The 19,963-nt window shown below is 47.1% G+C and overlaps 1 protein-coding gene across 1 annotated transcript in view; it reads right to left on the bottom strand.

The window, feature by feature from the left end:
- The window catches only part of NRG2 (neuregulin 2), a 209,885-nt gene that overhangs the window by 42,004 nt on the left and 147,918 nt on the right, over nt 1-19,963 (bottom strand). Inside the window, exon 4 of the mRNA XM_084850839.1 lies at nt 3,833-3,953. Within this exon, the coding sequence (XP_084706965.1) occupies nt 3,833-3,953 (121 nt within the window). The remainder of the gene's footprint in view (nt 1-3,832; nt 3,954-19,963) is intronic.

The raw sequence follows: 19,963 nt of genomic DNA on the forward strand, positions 1-19,963 counted from the left end.
AATACATGGAAGAGATCACAGCTATGTAAGACAGTTCTTACATATGTAAGAATTCTTACCATTCTCTCTCCCTCTCTCTTCATTTGTCTTTTAATGTGTAATTGTATGGGGTTTTTTTTATCATGGATTTGTTTTTTAATGTTGTAGAGACCACCCTGGACTCCCTGGTGTGCAAAAGGGCAGATCATACCTTTTAGAAGTAAATACCTACATTCTTGTCAGCTGTGGATGCATTAACCCATGATGACTACTTCCGGATTATTATCCTAAAGCAGGAGTGGGGAACCTTTTTCATCCCAAGGGGTGGCTCATGGCTAGCCTTCTGGGGGCCACATGCCAGCAGTGGGTGGGCCAGAACACACATGGGTGGGCTCCCTCCCTTCTCTCTGGCCCCCATGGCCCCACAGGGCCCTCACAGTGGTTGTGGCTCAATTCTCATTGATTTTCCCTAAATTAAACCCATGTTCGTTGGGTAACTTTCTGAATGTCAGACTGGGACTTTAAATAGCTTCAGAAGAGGGAAGTGGCTGGAGCACTGCAAATGGGGTGTCCCAATCCCCCCTGATGCCTGCTGAGCACATCCAAACCTTCTTGGGCATTTCCAGTATTCCCAAGTGCTCCCGATGTTACCTGAGACCTCCCAAACACTTCTGATGTTGCCCAAGTACTTGGGAAACACCCTAACGCTTAACAGGAAGGGAGCTAAATGAAGTGATGAGATGGCTGACACAAGAGTTCCACAAGGAATCATGGCAGAAGAACAGTGAGTGCTGGGCAGACGGATCAGCGCTGAGGAGAAGGGCATGAGCACTACAGAAGTTCATGACAGATGGAACCTGTCAGAATGCTTCCTTGGAATACAAATCATGTTCCTGACTTCAAGTGACATATTTGAAGCCCTGGTTTTCATCAAAGGCAAGGCAAATAAGGAGGGGCAGAGCAGGGGATATAGACAAGTGAGAGGGCATGGCTATAAGGGGGTGTGGCCTGACAGAAGAGCCTGGTGAGACAAGAGGTACAGGTTAAGGTCACTATGTCTCCTGGCTGCCAAATCCCAGAAGGAAGATCTTGAAAAGGCAGGTCAATCCAAAGGTCTTCATTATTTCTTACATTTATATTCATTTCTGTTGCTTGCATATAATGCTCAAAATATGTGATGCATTGGGAAAGTATTATATTTGCACCCCACCATGCTTCCTTCAATGAGTTTAAGCTGTTTTCTGCCCTCTTTTACCCTCATGACAACCCCGTAAGATCGGTTTGATTGTGAGAGAACTGGCAGGTCCAAGGCACAGGAGCTGCGTGGCTCAGTGGGAAACGGAATCCAGACCTCCCAATTTCAAGTCCAGCCCTCTATCCACCGCTGCACACTTGCTCCTGATATGAAGATGAGGAACAAGCAAAGCAGAAAGGAGGAGACACTAGAACAAAGACTATCAAGATAGTGAAACCATGATGAGTTTCCACAAGGTAATTTGTCCAGGTCGATGAAGTATATTACTAGCATCTGACCAGCTTACTTACATGGGCTCAATATGCAATTGGTCGTGGCATTGCAGAACATTACCCACATGGAGGATCCTCACATATGTGGAGCTACACATGAGTAACATGTTAATTCCTACACTTTTTCCATGTGAAAGTGTTGCCTTAAGTAGCCCTCTATTTTCCCTACATTTTAATTCAAAATCAATAAAACTAGTATGCCCCATTTGAAAGGTACTAGCTACTGGTGTGAATGGTAAATGGATGGCAATGCTACATCATTGATCTAACTTATAAAACTGTGAACTCTCCTATAATTTATACATTTTATTATCTGAACAAGGGATTTATTATTTTCTTGGATTACCATGAACACACAGCAGTGATATACTACAGCATGTGGACATGGTCCGAAGGCATGTGATGCTACAACCTTGCTGAAGATAAGCAGATCTGGGTGTGGTCAATGCCTGGATGGGACACAATGGGCTTGAATTCCAGGGAAGAAAGGTAGGATATAAATGTACTAACTAAATAAAATAATCTCAGTGGTGTTCAAATCAAATCTGATTTTGCTTGTGATAGATTTTTCTTAAATTGTAAACAACTTATTCATTAATTTTTCAGCATCACAACCAGTTTGCTTGTTGAAATGCTTTAAAGTGTTACATACAGAAATGCCTCATTGGCCAACATAAGATCATGATGAGAGGATGCTTGACTTATGGTCACCCTAACTCTATTTCCTTGTCTGTTCTTCTTTTCCAGATATGCAAATGTCCCTTAGTCCAATCTAGTTTTGTATTGCAACAACTTTGGACTCCAGCAGCATAAATGTGTACTGCATAACTATCTGTCTCGGAGGCTTCTGTCCTGATGCTCAGAAGTAAAGGAAACCTGAAATCAGATTTCATGATCTACCACCACATCCAGAAATTAAATGGCCACATGGTGTAAATATCACAAAGCACAAACCTCCTCCTGCTCTGTGGCACCGTTTGACTCATTCCAGGTTACACTGTTGGCACCAATGCTACTGAGACTGGAAACCATGAGGGCGCTGCTCCACATATTCATCTGTCTGAGAAGCAGCAGTGGACTCATTGGTGTGTTTAAAACTGGCACCATCAGCAGCATGGGCACAGCTTCATGGGGTGAGCTAACTGCAAGGCCCCCTTGACTTGGTGAGAATGTGTGTGGAGTTGTCTTGCCTGCTGTAGAGATGAAACATGATGGCAAACATGCATGGAGGCAGAGGTTGGGGACAATCCTAGTGAATGAAGGACCCACCCTTGTTCTACCATGATGGGACAACAAGCGCAGCAACAACCTGGTTAATGTCCTGCCAAAGGAATGTGATCAGTCAGCCTTTCTGGGTGGTTCAAGTGCAATCCTATGCCGGTTTATTGGAAGTAAATCCCACTGTGTTCCGTGGGATTTATTCCCAGGAAGGTGTGCATAGGGTTGCAGCCTCCTCAGTCTCTGTAGCCCTTTTTGTTGATGGCCTCTCTGTAAATACACTTTCTGCTCAGAATACCAGGGATCTTTGCTGTGTGGACCCCTCACCAACAGAAATGAACCATGTGATGCACCCATCCCTGTAATAGCTCTATGTTGTTCAGCCGTTAAGTCATGTCCGACTCTTCGTGACCCCATGGACCATAGCATGCCAGGCCTTCCTGTCCTGAGGCACCCAATTTCAAGCCACAAGAAACTGCCAGTTTGCCGTTGCTACTTGCCTTAGCTGGGTCTCAAGTGGTGATTCAGAGGCAGCTGTCTTTAATTCTTTGTCAGATAAACATCTGAATTTTGTGACTTTCACTCTTCCCATCCAACCAAGGAAGCCCCAGGTTTACATGAGAATTACCCAGTTTTCATCATAGACCACTAGAGATACAAACAGAAGCAACTCATCCTTTTTACGAGTGGCATCTTTGGTGTGACACTAGACTTCTGACTATTAATATCCAGGCTTTCCCCCCTGGAAGGGTTAGCAGTGATTCTAAATCTGAAGCTAGGCTACGGGGGAAAGAGGGATGAGCCATTACTCCTTGCAACTGGAAAAGAATAAGGAAGACAGAAGAGAAAAAGGTGTGGGGGGGGAGGCACCGCTTTCAAGTATCCAGCATACATGGATTGTCCAAAAAGCTGATGCATAAGATGCTGAGGAAGATGGAAACAAAAGCCCTGCCACCACAACCAGCCTCCAGCTGAGCCTGCTCCTCTTCTTAGCCTCTGCCACTGTCAAGGGACTACCAGGGCAACCTGGCCCTCTTGCACAGAGCACTTACCCCGTTGGATGCCAATGCATGTTTTTGTGTTGAAGAAAAGAAACCTGTTCACTTACCTACAGGACAGCTGATTTATGCCTTCAATGTAGTAGCACACTCCACCGTTGACACAGTAGGACTTGACGGTTTCATTGCACTGTCTAGTATGTCCAGGCCCAGAGGACAGAGTTGTGGTTACTGTAGGGGTGGAAAGGACACATCAAATGCTTATTTTGTAATGTCCACCTCTTAGGCTAAGTAGCTGCTCGAGTGAAAACACCAGAAAGAGCCAAAGGCGGACTATAGAGCCCGAGGTTTATTGTTTTATTTATTATTGGGATTTCTACCCTGCCCTCCAGCAACTTACCAGGGCTATTTACAAATAAAAACAACTGAAGTGTACAAATAACAACAGGTTAAAAGCAAAATGTAAAAGAGCAGCAAGATAAAAGTTAGAGAAAACAGCCTTTACCTGGTCCTGAAATGACATCAGCGTAGATCCCAGATGAGCTTCCCTGTGGAGAGTAGTCCATAGCTGGGACACCAACACCAAGAAGGCTCTTTCCCTGCGATGGCACCCTATGATATACTCTCCCCATGGAGACCCACCCTGAGATCATCTGCTTTCAAGTACTGCTATTTGGAGGACTTGGCTGAGAAAAGCAACTGGAGTGTTCATCACTTCTTCTGAATATTTTGATCAAGCATGTCTAACCCTTTTTAGTTTCCCTCATCACGTGTCTCTTGAATGTGTGCAGCTGCTATGCTTGTGAGGTACACAAGATAAAAGATAGCTATGGCACAAAGCTAGTCCCCTGCAGCTGAAATGGAAGCACTGGCATTGTGTTTTGATGACACTGCATTTTCCGTGCCTCCCTGGTTGTCCAAAGACTTTGAATTAGCAAAAAAACCATTACAGCCGGTATACTGAGTGGCATCCAACGGCGCCCTTCCATTCAAAGAAGGGCTTTTGATCCAGCTGAGGCTTCCACTAATGGAAGGGGAGAGATGATTTCTGCTGATGCTCCCTCCTTGTGCAGCCCCCTCTGGAATAGCATGGGAGTCTGGCAACATATTGAGGATCCTGAGTATCTCAGAAGAGGACATATCTTAACCTCATAACTGAGGAGGAAAATAGGTAAGCTGAAGGTTTAAAAAAAGGAGTAAGAGCTTGCCTTCAAAGGGAATTTCCACTGACATTTCTTCTATGCAGCAACTGTGCAATTATTGCCTAGTTGTCTTTTCTGGGAGTGCGAAACTGCATTTTCCCTGTATCCAGAAGCATGTCATTAGCATGATAGCGAGTGTTGTTGTGTGGAACATGGTTGCATGTGTGACATTCAGCTACTGGGTAGTGGTTGTGACATCTCTTTGACAACCAACTGAACTCTGACCCCCATTCTTGTGCCATTTTGTAAACTTTTAAACAAGATGTTTGTTTTTTTCCTTTAAATATTCTTTGGAAACTGAGCACTCTCCTTCTATACTCCGAGAATGGAAGTGCTCATGTATGATGGCTTGCCCTCTCTGCCAATTTGTGAACTTCCTTTTTCTCTTAGAATGTGTTTCCCAGAATGCTGTGCACTCACCTGCAGCCAAGGTAGAATTCAGCAGTGGGCTGGGAATTCAATTTCATACATTCAGATAGTGACTTGTCACAGAGTCACTGAGGCTGCTAAAAGCAAAGAAGCCCCTCTGGCTTCTGCATGAGGGAGCTAGGCAGTCCCTGAGTGAAACCTGCCATAGAAGACTCAGAGAAGCTGAGAAACCTCACGCTTAAGCAGCTGTGCCAACCCTGAACCAAGACAAATGGCAAAGCAAAGAGGAACACCCTCACCCATGGCTGAGTCTTTTGCTGAGGTTGGCCCAATATTTATTGATTGCATTTAGAATCTGCCTTTCATCTGGGGAGCTCAAGGAGTGAGTAGGGTTCCTAGGCACAAAATGCTGCCGCAAAGCTGCTCACGAGATCCAGTGTTAGGGAGCATGTTGTTTGCTCCTCTACCACCCCCATGGGCTGTCAGTTCATTGCCAGGTGCAATTCAAGGTGCCGATTCAGGGCCAGGATACCTTAAAGACTGTCTCCCCCAATATGATCCTGACTGCCATTTGAGATCAGCTGGAAAGACCCATCAACAGAGGTGACATTGCTGAGAACAAGTGAAAGGACCTTTTCTGTAGCAGCACGCAGACTGTAGGAATCTCTCCCTTAGCCCAGGCTGCAATCTCATTAATATGAGAAAAATAATTGAGGCTAAATTGTAGATCATGTTTTTTAACTGTTTAAGTCTTTAGCTGTAGTTGGATCTGCTTAGCTTGCCTATCAAAGCAAAGCCCCACAAGTTGAGTTTCCATGCTGCAATTGATGGTTTCTTCCAATTAGGGATGTATGAAAGTCATTTACCTTTCGCGGATTATGTTGATGGTGGGGGGGAGGCACTCCGTCCCTCCCCCCGGAATCCTCGCCGGCCGGCTGTGCTCCCCAGGGATTCTGCGGAGCCGCCGGCCGGCTCCAACAGCAGCTGGACGTCCGACCGCTGGCTAGCAGGGACTCAAATGGCGGCGGCCTTAGCCGCCGCCGTTTGCGTCCCTGCAGTCAGCCGTGATAGGCTACGTAAATGTTTACGTAGCCTATCACATCTGACTTAAAACAAAAACAAAACCGCGCGTACGCAAATGGCGGCGGCCACGGCCATTTTTTAAAAAAAAAACATTTACGTAGCCTATCACTTTTTTTTTTAAATCCTAGCCGTGATAGGCTATGTAAATCTTTACATAGCATATCACGTCTTTTTTTTTTTTAACTGGAAATGGTGGCGGTGGCAGCCAGTCGGAAGACAGGCCGCCGCCGCCGCCGCACTGCCGCCGGAGCCACTGCCGCCGCCAGGAAGATCTGCCCCAGGTAAGTCTCATCCTGGGGGGGGGCGGGGGGGAAGACCGTTCCGCCACCGATTTCGGGGGGCCGAATGCACTGGCATTCGGCCTCCCCGAGATCTGTGGCAGAATTCTCTGACATCCCTACTTCCAATGTCCTGGAAGGCCGTGTTTCCAGGACAACGGAAGGAGAAGCAAATAGAGAAATACGGGATTTTTTTAAAAGGAATCAGCTTTGCTGTGAAGAGAGGCTCCCCCCCCACCCCGCTTTCTCCTTCCCCTGAAAGTCCAGATGCACCTGCATTTCAGGAGTAACCCTCATTGAGCACAATGGGAGTTACCTCCAAGTAGACACACATATGCTTGTGCTAGGAAAGGGGGGGGGGACACACAAAGAGGAAAACTAGCCCCCATTTTAACCCACTGACCACAATGGGAGTTACTTCTGACAAGACAGTAATGGGTTTTTTGTGGGAAAGAGACCGAAACCAGCCCCCATTTTAACACACAGGATCTCTATTTGGAAGCTGTGAAGGAGTTAGGTCCTAAGGCAATGGACCGAAGCCTCGAGATCCTCTTAATCGCATTTAAGGAATTGGATTTAAAAGTGTGCCATTTCAAGTAAGGGGGACTCTCTGTAAGTTCCTATGTAGGCATTCAAAGGCAAGCTTCATTCTGCACAATGGGAGTTATTTCTGAGGAGACACTAATGGGTTTGTTGTGGGAAAGAGAGTAGTAAACAGAATCCAGCCCCCATTGTAACCCGCAGGATAGCTATAATGAATCTGCAAAGTACTTTCTTAAGGCGATTCATTGGAGCCTCGCTTGGTCGCTTAAATGCATGTAAGCAGTTGGGCATTAATGTGTGCCATTTCAATTGAGGGGGAATCTCAGCCTCATCCACAACAATGGGAGTTACTTCTGAGGAGACACTAATGGGTTAGTTGGGGGAAAGAGACTAACCAGTCCCCATTTTAATGCACAGGATCTCTATTTGGAAGCTGTGAAGGAGTTAGGTCCTAAAGCAATGGACTGGAGCCTCGAGATCGCGCTTAATTGCATTTCAAGAACTGAGGGCTTTGATAGGTGCCCTGTCAGTTGAGGGGTTTCTCTGTCATTTCTGTGGTCATTGAGAGGGCAAGCCTCATTCAGCACAATGGGAGAAAACACCCCTTGACTGGGGTCATGGGCTGTGTTCTAGTGCTTTTTTAAAAGTTGGTCCCTCGGCATCCTACTCCAAAATGGCAACGAAACTTCCGGAAAACAGGGAGGGAAAGGTCACTGAGGTCAGAGCAGCACACCCACAAAGGCCGGGCTACACGCCCCATGGGCAGGCTAAGACAGCGAACCCAGTGCGATTGTGGAAACAGGTCAGTAATGGAGCTGCCATAAGCAGGAAAAGTCGGACTATAAGCAGTCTCAGAAGAAGCGGTTTTTCAGCAATAAAATGCAACACTGGGGCTGAATGGCCACGACGTCATGGAACCACAGAGACCCCACGGCGCAGGCAGGTTGGAGTATATTGCTGGTGGAAACACAGCCATAGCTTTTATTACCACTATTCTGGATCTTTTATGAATTTCTAATGCTTAAACCCTTTCAGATGGCATAGATATATATATTTCTAGCTACAGCAGCACACTGCTGAAAGTGTCTAAATAAACTCCCCCCAAATGTATCTCCCAACAACTTAATAACAAACCAACTATGTGTGATACCTCAGTTCAGGCAATCACAGTCAGAATCAGACTGGCTCTGTAGAGCAAGCTTTTTCCATGAGGTGAAATGGCTGCATCCCAGTCCACAATGCATGGCTCTCTGTCACACCCCTTGCCATGTACTGTATTATGATATAATGAAAATTATAAGCATAAGCAGTTAATAAAACTTGTGTATTATTGCATTGACATTGCTTTTGGGGAATCGTTTCTCTTTGCTTGTTTTCAGGATTGTAGGTTGCCTTGTTTGTTGCCTTGTTTGCAAAGCAATTTTTGTTTATTTATTGTTGTAGTGTCATCAAGCCTCATGATAATGAGGATATCCCTATCTGTAGCTAATGCTTGCCTCCTGCAGTTGCTCAGTGCAATATTTGAAGGCTTTATGCCTCTGTAGAATGCCCTGGCTTCTGCCCTGGAATATTATAAATTCCCCTTGTTCATTTAGAAATTTGTGTCCTTTGTGGGCACTGGATAAAATGGCCAGCTCTCTGAGTGAGAGGTGCCCCAATGATGAAGCATCTCAGCACAAGTGACAAAGCATCAGCAAACAAGTGAGTTAAGCACCTGTGCAAGTTTAGCAATAGGGCGAGGAAGCCAGGACAGTAAACTCTTCCCTCTCCAATCACAGTAAGCAACTGTAAATAAATTATGATAGCTAAATCCCCCACTTTCTCATAGTAAGTTTTCCAGGTAAAACACACCCAAATAAAAAAACTAGTTATGAAGGTAAAAAGCCAACAGGGGTGTCCACTGTATTGCATTGAGTACCACGTGTATGACTATCTGCCTGCTGGACAGAGGTTGAGGGTGTGTGCTCAATGTAATAAGCTCCTCGCTCTCAGGGAACATGTTCATTCCCTTGAAGCCAAGGTTGCTGACCCAGAGAAGCTAAGAGAGGCAGAGGTCAGACCTAATAGCGGTATCCCATTCCATGGGTGGCAGCTTCTCTGCAGTAATGGAGAATGCGGGTCTTGGGAAAGGAGGGCATCATTCTGAGGGAGAAGGAAATTATCCCATAGAAAAGAACCCTTCCTCAGAAGACGAGCAAATATCCTCTTGCACTGAGGCAGTGCCTCTGGGGGAAGGGGGGCTTGTGGTAGTGGGAGATTTGATTATTAGATACATAGACAGCTGGGTTTGTTGGTGGGCATGTAGACTGCACAGTGAATTGCTTGCCTGGTGTGATATCACGCACCATCGATATAGCCTAGTAGATGGTGCCGGGAAGGAGTCAGTGGTCGTGGTCCGTGTTGGTACCTACGATGTGGGAAATGTAGTTGTGAGATCCTGGAAGCCAAATTTAGGCTGCTAGGTAGGAGGTTGAAATCCAGGACTACCAAGGTGGCTTTCTCTGAAATGCTACCTGTTCCATGTGCAAGGCCAGCTAGACCGGCAAAGCTGAGGAGTCTCAATGCATGGATGAGATGGTGGTGTAGGGAGGAGGGGTTCAGATTTGTTAGGCACTGGGGAACATTTTGGGACAAGCTTGGCCTGTACAAGAGGGACGAACTCTACTTGAATCAAAATGGAACCAGACTGCTGGCGCTAAACATAATAAGTGTGGCAGAGCAGCTTTTAACTAAACCCTGGGGGAAAGCCGACAGGAGTGGGGAAGCATCCGGTTTGGGTTAAATCATCCCAAGGGGATAAAGATGAAAATGTTTTTGATTGCCCAAATGTAGAAGGGGAGGAAAGAGGCCATGAGTATATGGTAGAACATGATAGGCAATCAAAGAGGCCTAAGTGCCATAGCAAAAGATGCACATGCCAGAGACATCTGGGGAGGGACACCATCTGTAGGTGTCTCTATGCAAATGCTAGAAGCCTCCGAGCCAAATGGAAGAGTTTGAGTGCTTGGATTTAAAGCAGTGAGGTAGCTACGTTTGCTGATGACACCAAACTATTTAGGGTGGTTAAAGCCAAAATGGATTGTGAGGAGCTCTAAAAGGATCTCTCCAAACTGGGGGAAAAGGCAGCCCAAAGGCAAATGTAGTTCAGTGTATGCAAGTGTAAAGTGATGCACATTGGGGCAAAAAATCCCAACTTCAAGTATAACCTGATGGGTTCTGAGCTACTGGTGACTGACCAAGAAAGAGATATTGGGGTTGTGGTGGACAGCTCGATGAAAATGTCAACCCAGTGTGCAGTTGCTGTAAAAAAGGCAAACTCCATGTTAGGCATGCATAAATAGAAAAGGAATTGAGAATAATACTGCCAATGCGATACTGCCTTTATACAAATCTATGGTGCGGCCACACTTGTGTGGTTTTGGTCGCCACACCTAAAAAAGGATACTGTAGAGCTTAAAAAAAGTGCAGAAAAGGGCAACCAAAATGATCAAGGGGCTGGAGCATCTCTCCTATGAGAAAATCATACAATAGCAGGATTGGAAGGGGCCTACAAGGCCATCGAGTCCAACCCCCTGCTCAGTGCAGGAATCCAAGTCAGAGGCAGAGCATCCCCGACAGATGGCTGTCCAGCCTCATCTTGAATGCCTCCAGTGTGGGAGAGCCCACCACCTCCCTAGGGAATTGGGTCGAGGAGGAGGAGGCGGTGCCATTTGTGGTGTCCATGCGTGCATGTACGTGGGATCGTCACAGAGCTGGAAGGGACTATTGAGACCCCCCCCCCGTGCAGGAACCCCAATTCAAGCCTCCCTGGCAGGTGGCCATCCAGGCTCTGGCTGAAGGCCTCCAGCAATAGAGTGCCACCACTGCTCCAGGCAGTGGGCTCCCTTGTTTGGCTGCTGTGACCATTCGGATGCTTTTCCGGAGGTCCAGCCGAAACTGCGTGACAAGCCTTTCGGTGCTTGGGCTGTCAAACCCTCGGTCTTGTTTTCTCAATACTGAACACACCCAGTTCCGTCCATATTTCCTCATAGCACTTAGTTTCTGGTGTCGTCCCTCCCCCACCATCATCTTAGTTGCCCTTCTCCAAACGCATTCCAGTTTTTCTGAATCCTTCCTCAAGTGCGGAGTCCAGGACAGGACACAGTATTTGAGGTGAGGTCTGGCCTGCACAGAAGAAGTCCTCATTCCACTCTAGTCCGAGCACCACCCTTAAAAGCTGGCCAGTGGGGAGGATATTCCTTTGCACGCTGGGGGCGTGCGCAGGAGGCACCCTGCTTCACATTGCAGGCTGAGATCCCAGGTTCAGTCCCAGCACCTCCAGTTAAGAAAAGGATCTGGTCGCAGGGAATGAGCACTGGTTGAACTTTAAGGCGCTACAGGACTCTTCATTGTTTTTGCTGCAAGAGACTGACATGGCTGCCACCCCTCGGAGACACCCCCCCCCCCCGTATCTGCCCTCCCCGCTTCCCAGAGAGCGACCTCTTGCTAGCCAGGAAAGGATTCTCCCTTCTGCTTCTTGGCATCAAAAGGCTGAAGAAGCTTTCTCTTGAGCAGGCCTCTTGGCCTGACTTTGCATTGGCCCCAGGCATCCAGTTCAGCCTTGCCTGACCTGGGGCGCTCCAGATGGGTGGGACTGCCACTCCCATCATCCCCAGAGAGGATGGCCGTTGCACCGGGGTTGCAGTCCCACACGTCTGGAGGGCCCCAGTTGGGCCAGGCTGATCTTGCTGGTTTTCCTGGCCCTGCCAGGGGCCAGGCAGGAATTTCCCCTCCTTTGCTTTGTGGCATGTCTGCCCTGGCTGCCGGCCGCCTCTCCCTCTCTCTCACACACACACATGTTGCAGGGGGATGCCCAAACGCTACCAGTGCATGAGGGTGATGAGAGTGGGAAAGGGGGCGGTGTGGGCCAGGTCCTTTCCCTCAGTGCTACCCCCCCCACACACATTGTGCCTTTTTCCCCCCTCCAAGATTCACCTGCTGCTACTCCGAGAACGCCAGAGGGATCCTGGCCGAACCAAGCTTCTGCGTCGAACCGTCAGTGTCCCCGTGGAGGGACACCCCCACCTGAGCATGGTAGGGCCCACGGAAATGGCTGCAGAGGGGCGGGGGTGGGTGTCTGGGGGCCTGCTGTTGAATAGTGCTGGAGAAAGGGGTGGAGGTGGCCTGTGGCGGCCCGAGGGCTGTATCTGGGAGCCAAACAGCCCTGCAGCCCCCCAGAGAGTGGCAAGCGATGACGGAGGCAGACGCAAATTCCATCTTATTCCTGCAGTCCTGACTGTGGTAGGATTTAAGTGAGTCTCAAACGCAAAACAGCACACACCCCGAGTATTTTCTTTTTCTTTTAAAAAAAAATCAGGGCTCGCAAAACACTTTGTTGTTGCTCTAACATTTCGGCAATGTAGACGGAGTTGCAACCATAGGAATCTCGGGACGGGGAGAGAAAAACGAGAGTGATGCGCTTCTCAGCTGAAGTCCAGCATGTGGCCATCCGAAGGCACGAGACCGCGGCGGTGCCCAGGGCCTAAACGTGCCCTGCGGCACCACTGGAGGTGCCGCCGAGCACCCGGCCCCCGCGGAGGATGCATCTGCTGGGCACAAACCCCGAGCGGGGGCGGGGTGCTGCTGCGGCCATGCCGCGGGGGACTGCCTCCTGCCTGTCAGGTCCAACTGCCCGGGCAAGGAATGGCATGTGTGCTTTCTGGGCCTCTTTTGCAAGCTCAGTGTGCCCCCCTCAGTGGCCAGCCCAGCCAGAGCTCTGTAGCCCCCGCCACAAGCCCCGAGGAACCCTCACTTGCCCCCACTCTGAATCCTGAGACGCAGCCCGCCCCCATACGCGCCCCTCTCCCAAGGGGCTCGCTGGGAAAAGGAAGAGACGAGGCAAGGGCTTCTCGGGGCTGCTGAGAATCTTCCTGGGACCGGTCCTGGCCCTTGGTCCATTTGGCCCAGTATTGGCTGCACTGCCAGGCAGCGCTGGCTGCCCGGGACTCTCCCGGTGGGGATTGACCTTCTGCCTGCAAAGCAGAGGCTCCACCACTGTAGCTGCTATTGCCCTCCCCAGGATCTTCCCCAGACAAGCTGAACCCCAGGAATGCCTTTGGGGGCTGAAAGTGGTGCAGACCTCACGGTCAAGAATCCTGGAAAATGTGTCCAGAGCAGCCTTATCCCTTAGCAGGCTGCTGCCTTCCTCAGCCCCCCCCCCCCCCCGCAAAGGTTCGCCCACTCCCCAGCCCCGGCCCCCGGCCAAGTCACCCTCTTTGCCTTTTTGTATAGGAAGGGCCAAAGCCAGGAGATGCTGTGCTGTGAGGGGGGAGGCTCTCCTGGGGGGGCTTGAACCATGACCATGGAGAATCTGGCAGGGAAAACCCTCCTGGCACCGGGGGTGATCCAAGTGATCCGCTGGCACGGGCGGGGTGGCAGTGGTATCTTCCCAGGCCTCCCCTGGGTGGTGCAGGGGCAGCCGTGCAGCCAGGGCAGGCAGTTGGTGTGTGCATCCGTGCAAAGACCCCACCAGGGCCACCCCAGGGCTGCAGACGGTTTCAGGGCTTGTGTGGAATCACGACCGGTGTATGCTGCCCTGGGTGGCTGGCCCTTGGCAGCGCCCCCTCCGCCCCAGCCTTGTGAGGGAGACGGTGGGCTCCCTCCGCCACTTCGGCTCTGCCAAAAGGGGCCTCAGAGGAGGAGGAGATGTGGCTCGGGGGTCACATCTTGCCCCCACCCCCACCACAGCCGCCACTTTGCCCCTCCGAGCTCCCCGTCTGGCTCCGCTTTCTTTTTCATTTTAAAAAAATGCATCCCATCTGTGTGTGCGTGCCTGGCCCACGCGTCCACCCCGAGAGCTCAGAAGGTTACAGCAGCTGGGATTGTTTAGCTTGGAAAAAGGGAGGGTAAGGCAAGACATGATAGAGGTGTACAAAATTATGCCTGGTGTGGAGAATGTGGATAGGGAGACTTTTTTCTCCATACTAGAACCCGGGGTCATCCCATGAATCTGATTGTTGGGAGATTCAGGACAGATAAAGGAAGTACTTCTTCACACAGCACATAATTAAACTATGGAATTCACTACCACAGGATGTAGTGATGGCCACCAATGTGGATGGGTTTAAAAGGGAGTTGGACAAATTCCAGAAGTCTATCAATGGCTACTAGTCCTGATGACTTTATGCTACTTCCGGTACCAGAGGCAGTAAGCCTATGTATACCAGCTGCTGGGGAACATGGGTGGGAGGGTGCTCTTGTACTTGTGTCCTGCTTGTGGTTTCCTGGTTGACAGCTGGTTGGCCACTGTGTGAACAGAATGCTGGACTAGATGGACCCTTGGTCTAATCCAGCAGGGCTTTTCTTATGTTCTTATGGCATCCTTCACTTCCAAATTTTTAAAGCATGACAAAATATCTCTCAGCTGGGCCCTGTATAATGAGCATGTTCCTGCCACTCTACGGGCCCATTCTACATCTGAATGGGTCAGTTTTAATTCTGGTATTGCTTCTACAAGTCAAGTCAGGAGGAATGCTACTGTTTAATTTGCTTCTAGTGACTCTGCTCTTCCCCTGACTCATAAATAGGGCCTACGGCTATTGTTTTCAAGGGACTCCAGCCACTGTCGCATTGCCTCATTGTCTTTTTTGCAGTTTTTTTATTAACCCAGTTCCATAGCTTCATTAGCTGTATTCCCGACTTTAGCTGTATTTAGCTGTACAGTATTCATTAGCTGTATTCTAGTTCTTCTTGGCACCCTGTCTATTTTTACTTCTAGGACATTGATTGCTTTTGTCCATTCCTCCCTCAGGTCCCTGATTTGATAAGCTGTCTTGGCCAGTGGATCCATACCTTCGTTATGTTAGTCTTCGTTATGTTATGAGTTTTTTGTGCCATCATGGGTCCCGCTGCTTTGCCCTCCACATCCAGGCCTAAATCTGAAGTGATGTTCTTCACCCCAAACTATGAGGCAAAATCCCTGTTTTTGATTGTCGAGGGTCCATGAGATATCCCCTGTTTGTTTGGTGTTGTTTTCTAGTCAACTGTGCTGATGATTATGCTAGCTGCCTTTATTTTTGTATAGCATTGATACAGAGCTCTGAGTTAGGCAGCTAACTTGGTCGCCCCAAGATCAAGCTTGTGGAAACATATTTGCCTGTTTCTATGTACTTATTGTCCAGTTCTTGTGAGATTTGGTGGAGCCAGTCAGAAGCAGTGTTGGAGCAGACTCTCAACAGTGAATCGTTGACCCAGGCCCTTCTCTACAGTTAAACTAGGACTTGTAGTTTGAGAGAGAGATTTGTGCTTCCCGGTGTGACATGCTCTCTCAAGTACCTTGTGCTTGAGCAGAAAGCAGAGACTGCTGGTGGGAGGGACAAAGCACTACAATAATCGGGGGTATCGATCCTAGGGACAATGGGAGCCTCTACTGCTGGTAGGACTGGCAGACCCAAAATATATGTGAATAAATGTCTAGTTCACATACACACCATACCACCATTTATTTTGTCTGTCTGTCTGTCTGTCTGTCTGTCTGTCTGTCTGTCTGTCTGTCTGTCTATCTATCTATCTATCTATCTATCTATCTATTTTATTTGTATCTGACCTTTCTACCCAAAAATGGCACTCATGGTGGCTTACAGAAACCATTAATATTGATTAAACCAATAAAACAATACATTACAATACAATAAAAACAACAATTACAGAAAAATATTATTAAAAACAGCACCCAACCCAACAGACCCACTTACAGGCTAAAGGCCTTCTTAAATAAAGTGGTCTTCGCCTGCTGGCAGAAGGACAGCAGAGAGGGAGCAAATCTAGCCTCCCTTGGGAGGGGGTTCTACAACCTGGGAGCAGCCACTGAAAAGGCACCTCTCTTGAAGGTGGCAGCCTCAAAAGAAGGGCCTCTCCAGAAGATCCTGGAAACCAGACAGGCTCGTATGGAAGAAGGAGGTCTTTCAGGTAGCCTGGTCCCAAGCCATATAGAGCTTTATAGGTCATAACCAGCACTTTGAATTCTGCCTGGAAACAGACCAGTAGCCAGTGAAGCTGCTATAACAAAGGGAGTCGCGTGCTCCCTCCAACCAGCCTCAGTCAACAGTCTGGCTGCAGCATTCTGGACTGAAGTTGTTGAAGGCAGCCCCATGTAGAGTGTGTCGCAGTAGTCCAAGCAGGATGTAATGAAGGCATCTGTGGCCGCAGACAGATCAGACGTCTCTAGGAAGCGGCACAGTTGGAACAACTGCCTCAGCTCAGCTGTGCAAATGCACTCCTGGCCATTGCCAAGACCTGGGCATTCAGGTTCAAGGCCGAGTCCAGCGTACACCCAAACTGTGAGCCTGAGTCTTCAGGGGGAGTGAAACCCTATCCAGCACAGACTGAATCCGAATTCGATGATCTGCCTTTCAACTGGCCAAAATCACCTCTGTCTTGTCTGGATTAAGCTTCTATGTGTTTGCCCTCACCCAGTCCATTACTGACATCAGACACCAATTCAGAACCAGAACAGCTGCCTTGGATTTGGATGGAAAGGAGAGAGAGAGGTGGGTGTCATCAGCATACTGGTGGCATGGAATCCCTGAATTCTGGACAATCTCTCACCATGTTTCACTATAACTACAAATCAGGCAGTCAGAAATGTAAACAAGTTAAAAGGAACGAAAGAAGCCAAAGGACAAACCTCAAATTTTTCAAAACAGACAAGGCCTTTCTGACATGTGGCCCAGAGAATACACTAATTAGGTACGCAAATGAACAAAAGATGAAAATGATTTCAGTTTAAAGACTGAAGGACTCTTCTTCTCCTTCAGGCTAGATAATTTTTTTTCAATTTTTCAATTGTGAATTTCAACAAAATTTCAACAAAACAAAGAAACAGGCTAGATGTAATGTTAAACAAAACAGCAAAAGGAGAGGAGATGTTTCGGAGCATTGTCGGAAACCCCCAATGTGGCCATGATGTAACTTCAGAAAAACGGAAAATGTAATTTCAGAAATAAAATAGAAACATTTCTAACTCTTGAGATTCTGAGCATTTCTACATGAAGCTTTTATTGCACGCTCGTGATTGGTCACTCACGGAGGTTTGTGGGTCTTTTACATGACGTCATCCTCCTCCAGGGCATCTCCTGCACTTTCTGATCTTTATCCTGCTTTTAAAAAGATCGGAGATAACCCAGTAAGGAACATTAATCCAATATATCAGTTGTGTGTAATTGCGCAGTTCTGCTATAACCACAGCACCATCTAGTGGCTGTAAAATGAAACATATAGAACTTGCCAAGAAAGAAATTCCCCGATTAAAAGCATGTGTCCGTCTGTGTAAAGGAGCTGAACTTAATCCCACAAAGAATCCAGAAGCAGAAGCCCTGGTAAGGATGAGGGATTTTAGCCTTGTGTGATGAAACTCTCTGAGAGTTTCATCACACAGTAATGAAATAATGAAAAAATATTGCTTGGGCCCTGGGTGCAGCATATATTGCAAGAGAAGCCAAAGAGCCAACCTCTTCATTTTAAATCTCTGGGTTGTAAGGCAGCAACCCTAATGCAGATGTAGGGTTGCAAAGACTACAATGCAGTCTTTTGACCACTAAACCCCAAAACTTCACATACTTGTAGGCAATAGTAATGTCACAGATTGTTCAGTCTACCCCCTTCCACAAGGGCAAATAAGCCAACCAGTTGAATCCAGACAACAACACTACAGTGATCGTAGTGAGGGGTATAGGTATTCCCATAATCAATAGGGTTTAGCCACCTATTTTCACACTCTGATCCTGTGACCTCAGAGTTAGACAAGGCAGTGGGAAAGCAGGCCAATGCTAGTCTGTAGGCAGCCAGAACAGGTCTCGTACTAGCTTAGACCAGAGCAAGTATGACTCAGATATGTGTACAGGAGACAAGGAATATCACCAAGTTCTAGGGTGACCTTGAGTCACATACAAGATAATGTATGCGAAACACTTTGTACACGAAGAGCTATAAAAATGCAGCATGATGATGGTGGTGGTGGTGGTTAGTGTTCTAGAGCTAACACTAGCTTTCCAGCAAGATGTATGATCAAGATGCCTAAAACTGTGTACTCCAAAATCTGGCTGACAGTTACATCTTCATACATCAGTTTTACATTTTGCATGTCTGCTATTTTTAATCTTTCCCAATTAAAAATTATAAAACCAAATAATAAACACATTGACCTGGTTCACACATAATGCTACCCTTATTTATTATGTATTATTAAATAATAATTATTTAATATTATGAAATAAATATTATTAAATAATTATTATTTATTTAACCCTTAGGTTGTTGAATTCTGGATTGTGTGTCGTTTGCATGTAATGACAATCCAGAGTATGTGTGAACCTGGCCATGCTAACAAACCATGGTTTGTTAACCATGGACAACCCAGAAAGAGAACCCATGGTTTATTGCTGGGTTGTAAACTCTGGTTTGTTGTTATTATGTGCAAATAACATAACCATGGGTTGTTCATGCCAGGCTACAGAGGTGGTGGACAAGAGTGGTCAAAAAAGCAGCCACTCTTCATGCCTCTGCTATAGCACCACAAAGGCATTTTGGATATAGGGAGGAAATGGACAGAGGAGGAGGGAAACATACACCCACAGGGATTGAGAAAACAAACCATGGTTTGTTCAACTGTTTGCCAGACAAACCCTGGGTAGGCCACCAAACCCTGGGTTAACCAGAGGTTAAAATAAACCATGGATTAGCATTATATGTGAACAAGGTCTGTGTCAGCAACCAAAATCAGATGTTAGATTTCAGTAAATCCATTTGTTTGCTGGAATTTTCGAGATAAAAATGTGGTGATATAGTACAAACAAATGCTTCGGCTAATTTCACTTTCTTATATTATACATGGCAATGGGATCCTGCTTTAACAAAGCAATCCTATATGTGTCTACTCAAACATAAGCCCTCTGATTTCAGTGGGGTTTACTCTCGGATAAGTGGGTCATTTACATTTTGCTACTGTGTTGGCCCTGTTTGCTTATTCCTTGCTGAGGAGTGTGCATTTGTGTGAAGATTAAAAAAAAAAGCATGGATCTTGGATTTTATTGAGGGAAGGAAGATCTGTCTCTGAAAGAGAGCTCAGAACTGTGATCCTGAAACCATATCCATTGGAGGAGATCCATAAAGAGTATCATACAAGCTGTTTAAATAATGTAATTTTAAAGGAAACTATATAATCTAAAGACCATTCCCTGAGTGAAGGTACCTGCATTAATTAAATGCTCTTTATTTTCTGCATCTGCTTCTGCATCTTGGGTGTCAGAGACATAAATGCTCCTTTGTAGAAGCTCTACAGAAGCTGTTAAGAGATATGTCAAGAGATAATAAAATCCTGAAGTGAGATTTATGGTAAAAACAAAATAAACAACAATGCCTTAAAAAGAGAGACTCTTGGGGAAAAGCGTACTTACACTTTTCTTTTATAACAACTACTTTAGATTCTGAAGCAGGTAAGACTTAAGAAAGTGGTGGAAATTAAGGTAAGAAAGCAGTGGGAAAAAAACCTCCTTTAGTAGAGCAGAAGAAAATGGTCAGGTTAGCTATGTATGCTGGGAGAAGAGTGCCTGCAGGGCACATGATCTCTGAAGAAGTGTTGAATGTGTCTAGTCAGCTTGGCTCTAGTTAAGCCATTTGCATAATCAGGTAAGAACATTAAAGTCACGGGTGGCTAAGAAATGGAGAACCATTATGATCCTTGTGGTTCAATTCTACAAGAGGATCCCTATTCTTGGTGGCATCAGAAAAA

This window comes from Heloderma suspectum, chromosome 4 (assembly GCF_057233095.1).
Source record: "Heloderma suspectum isolate Gila_16-S chromosome 4, 16-S_ref, whole genome shotgun sequence".
Lineage (NCBI taxonomy): Eukaryota > Metazoa > Chordata > Lepidosauria > Squamata > Helodermatidae > Heloderma > Heloderma suspectum.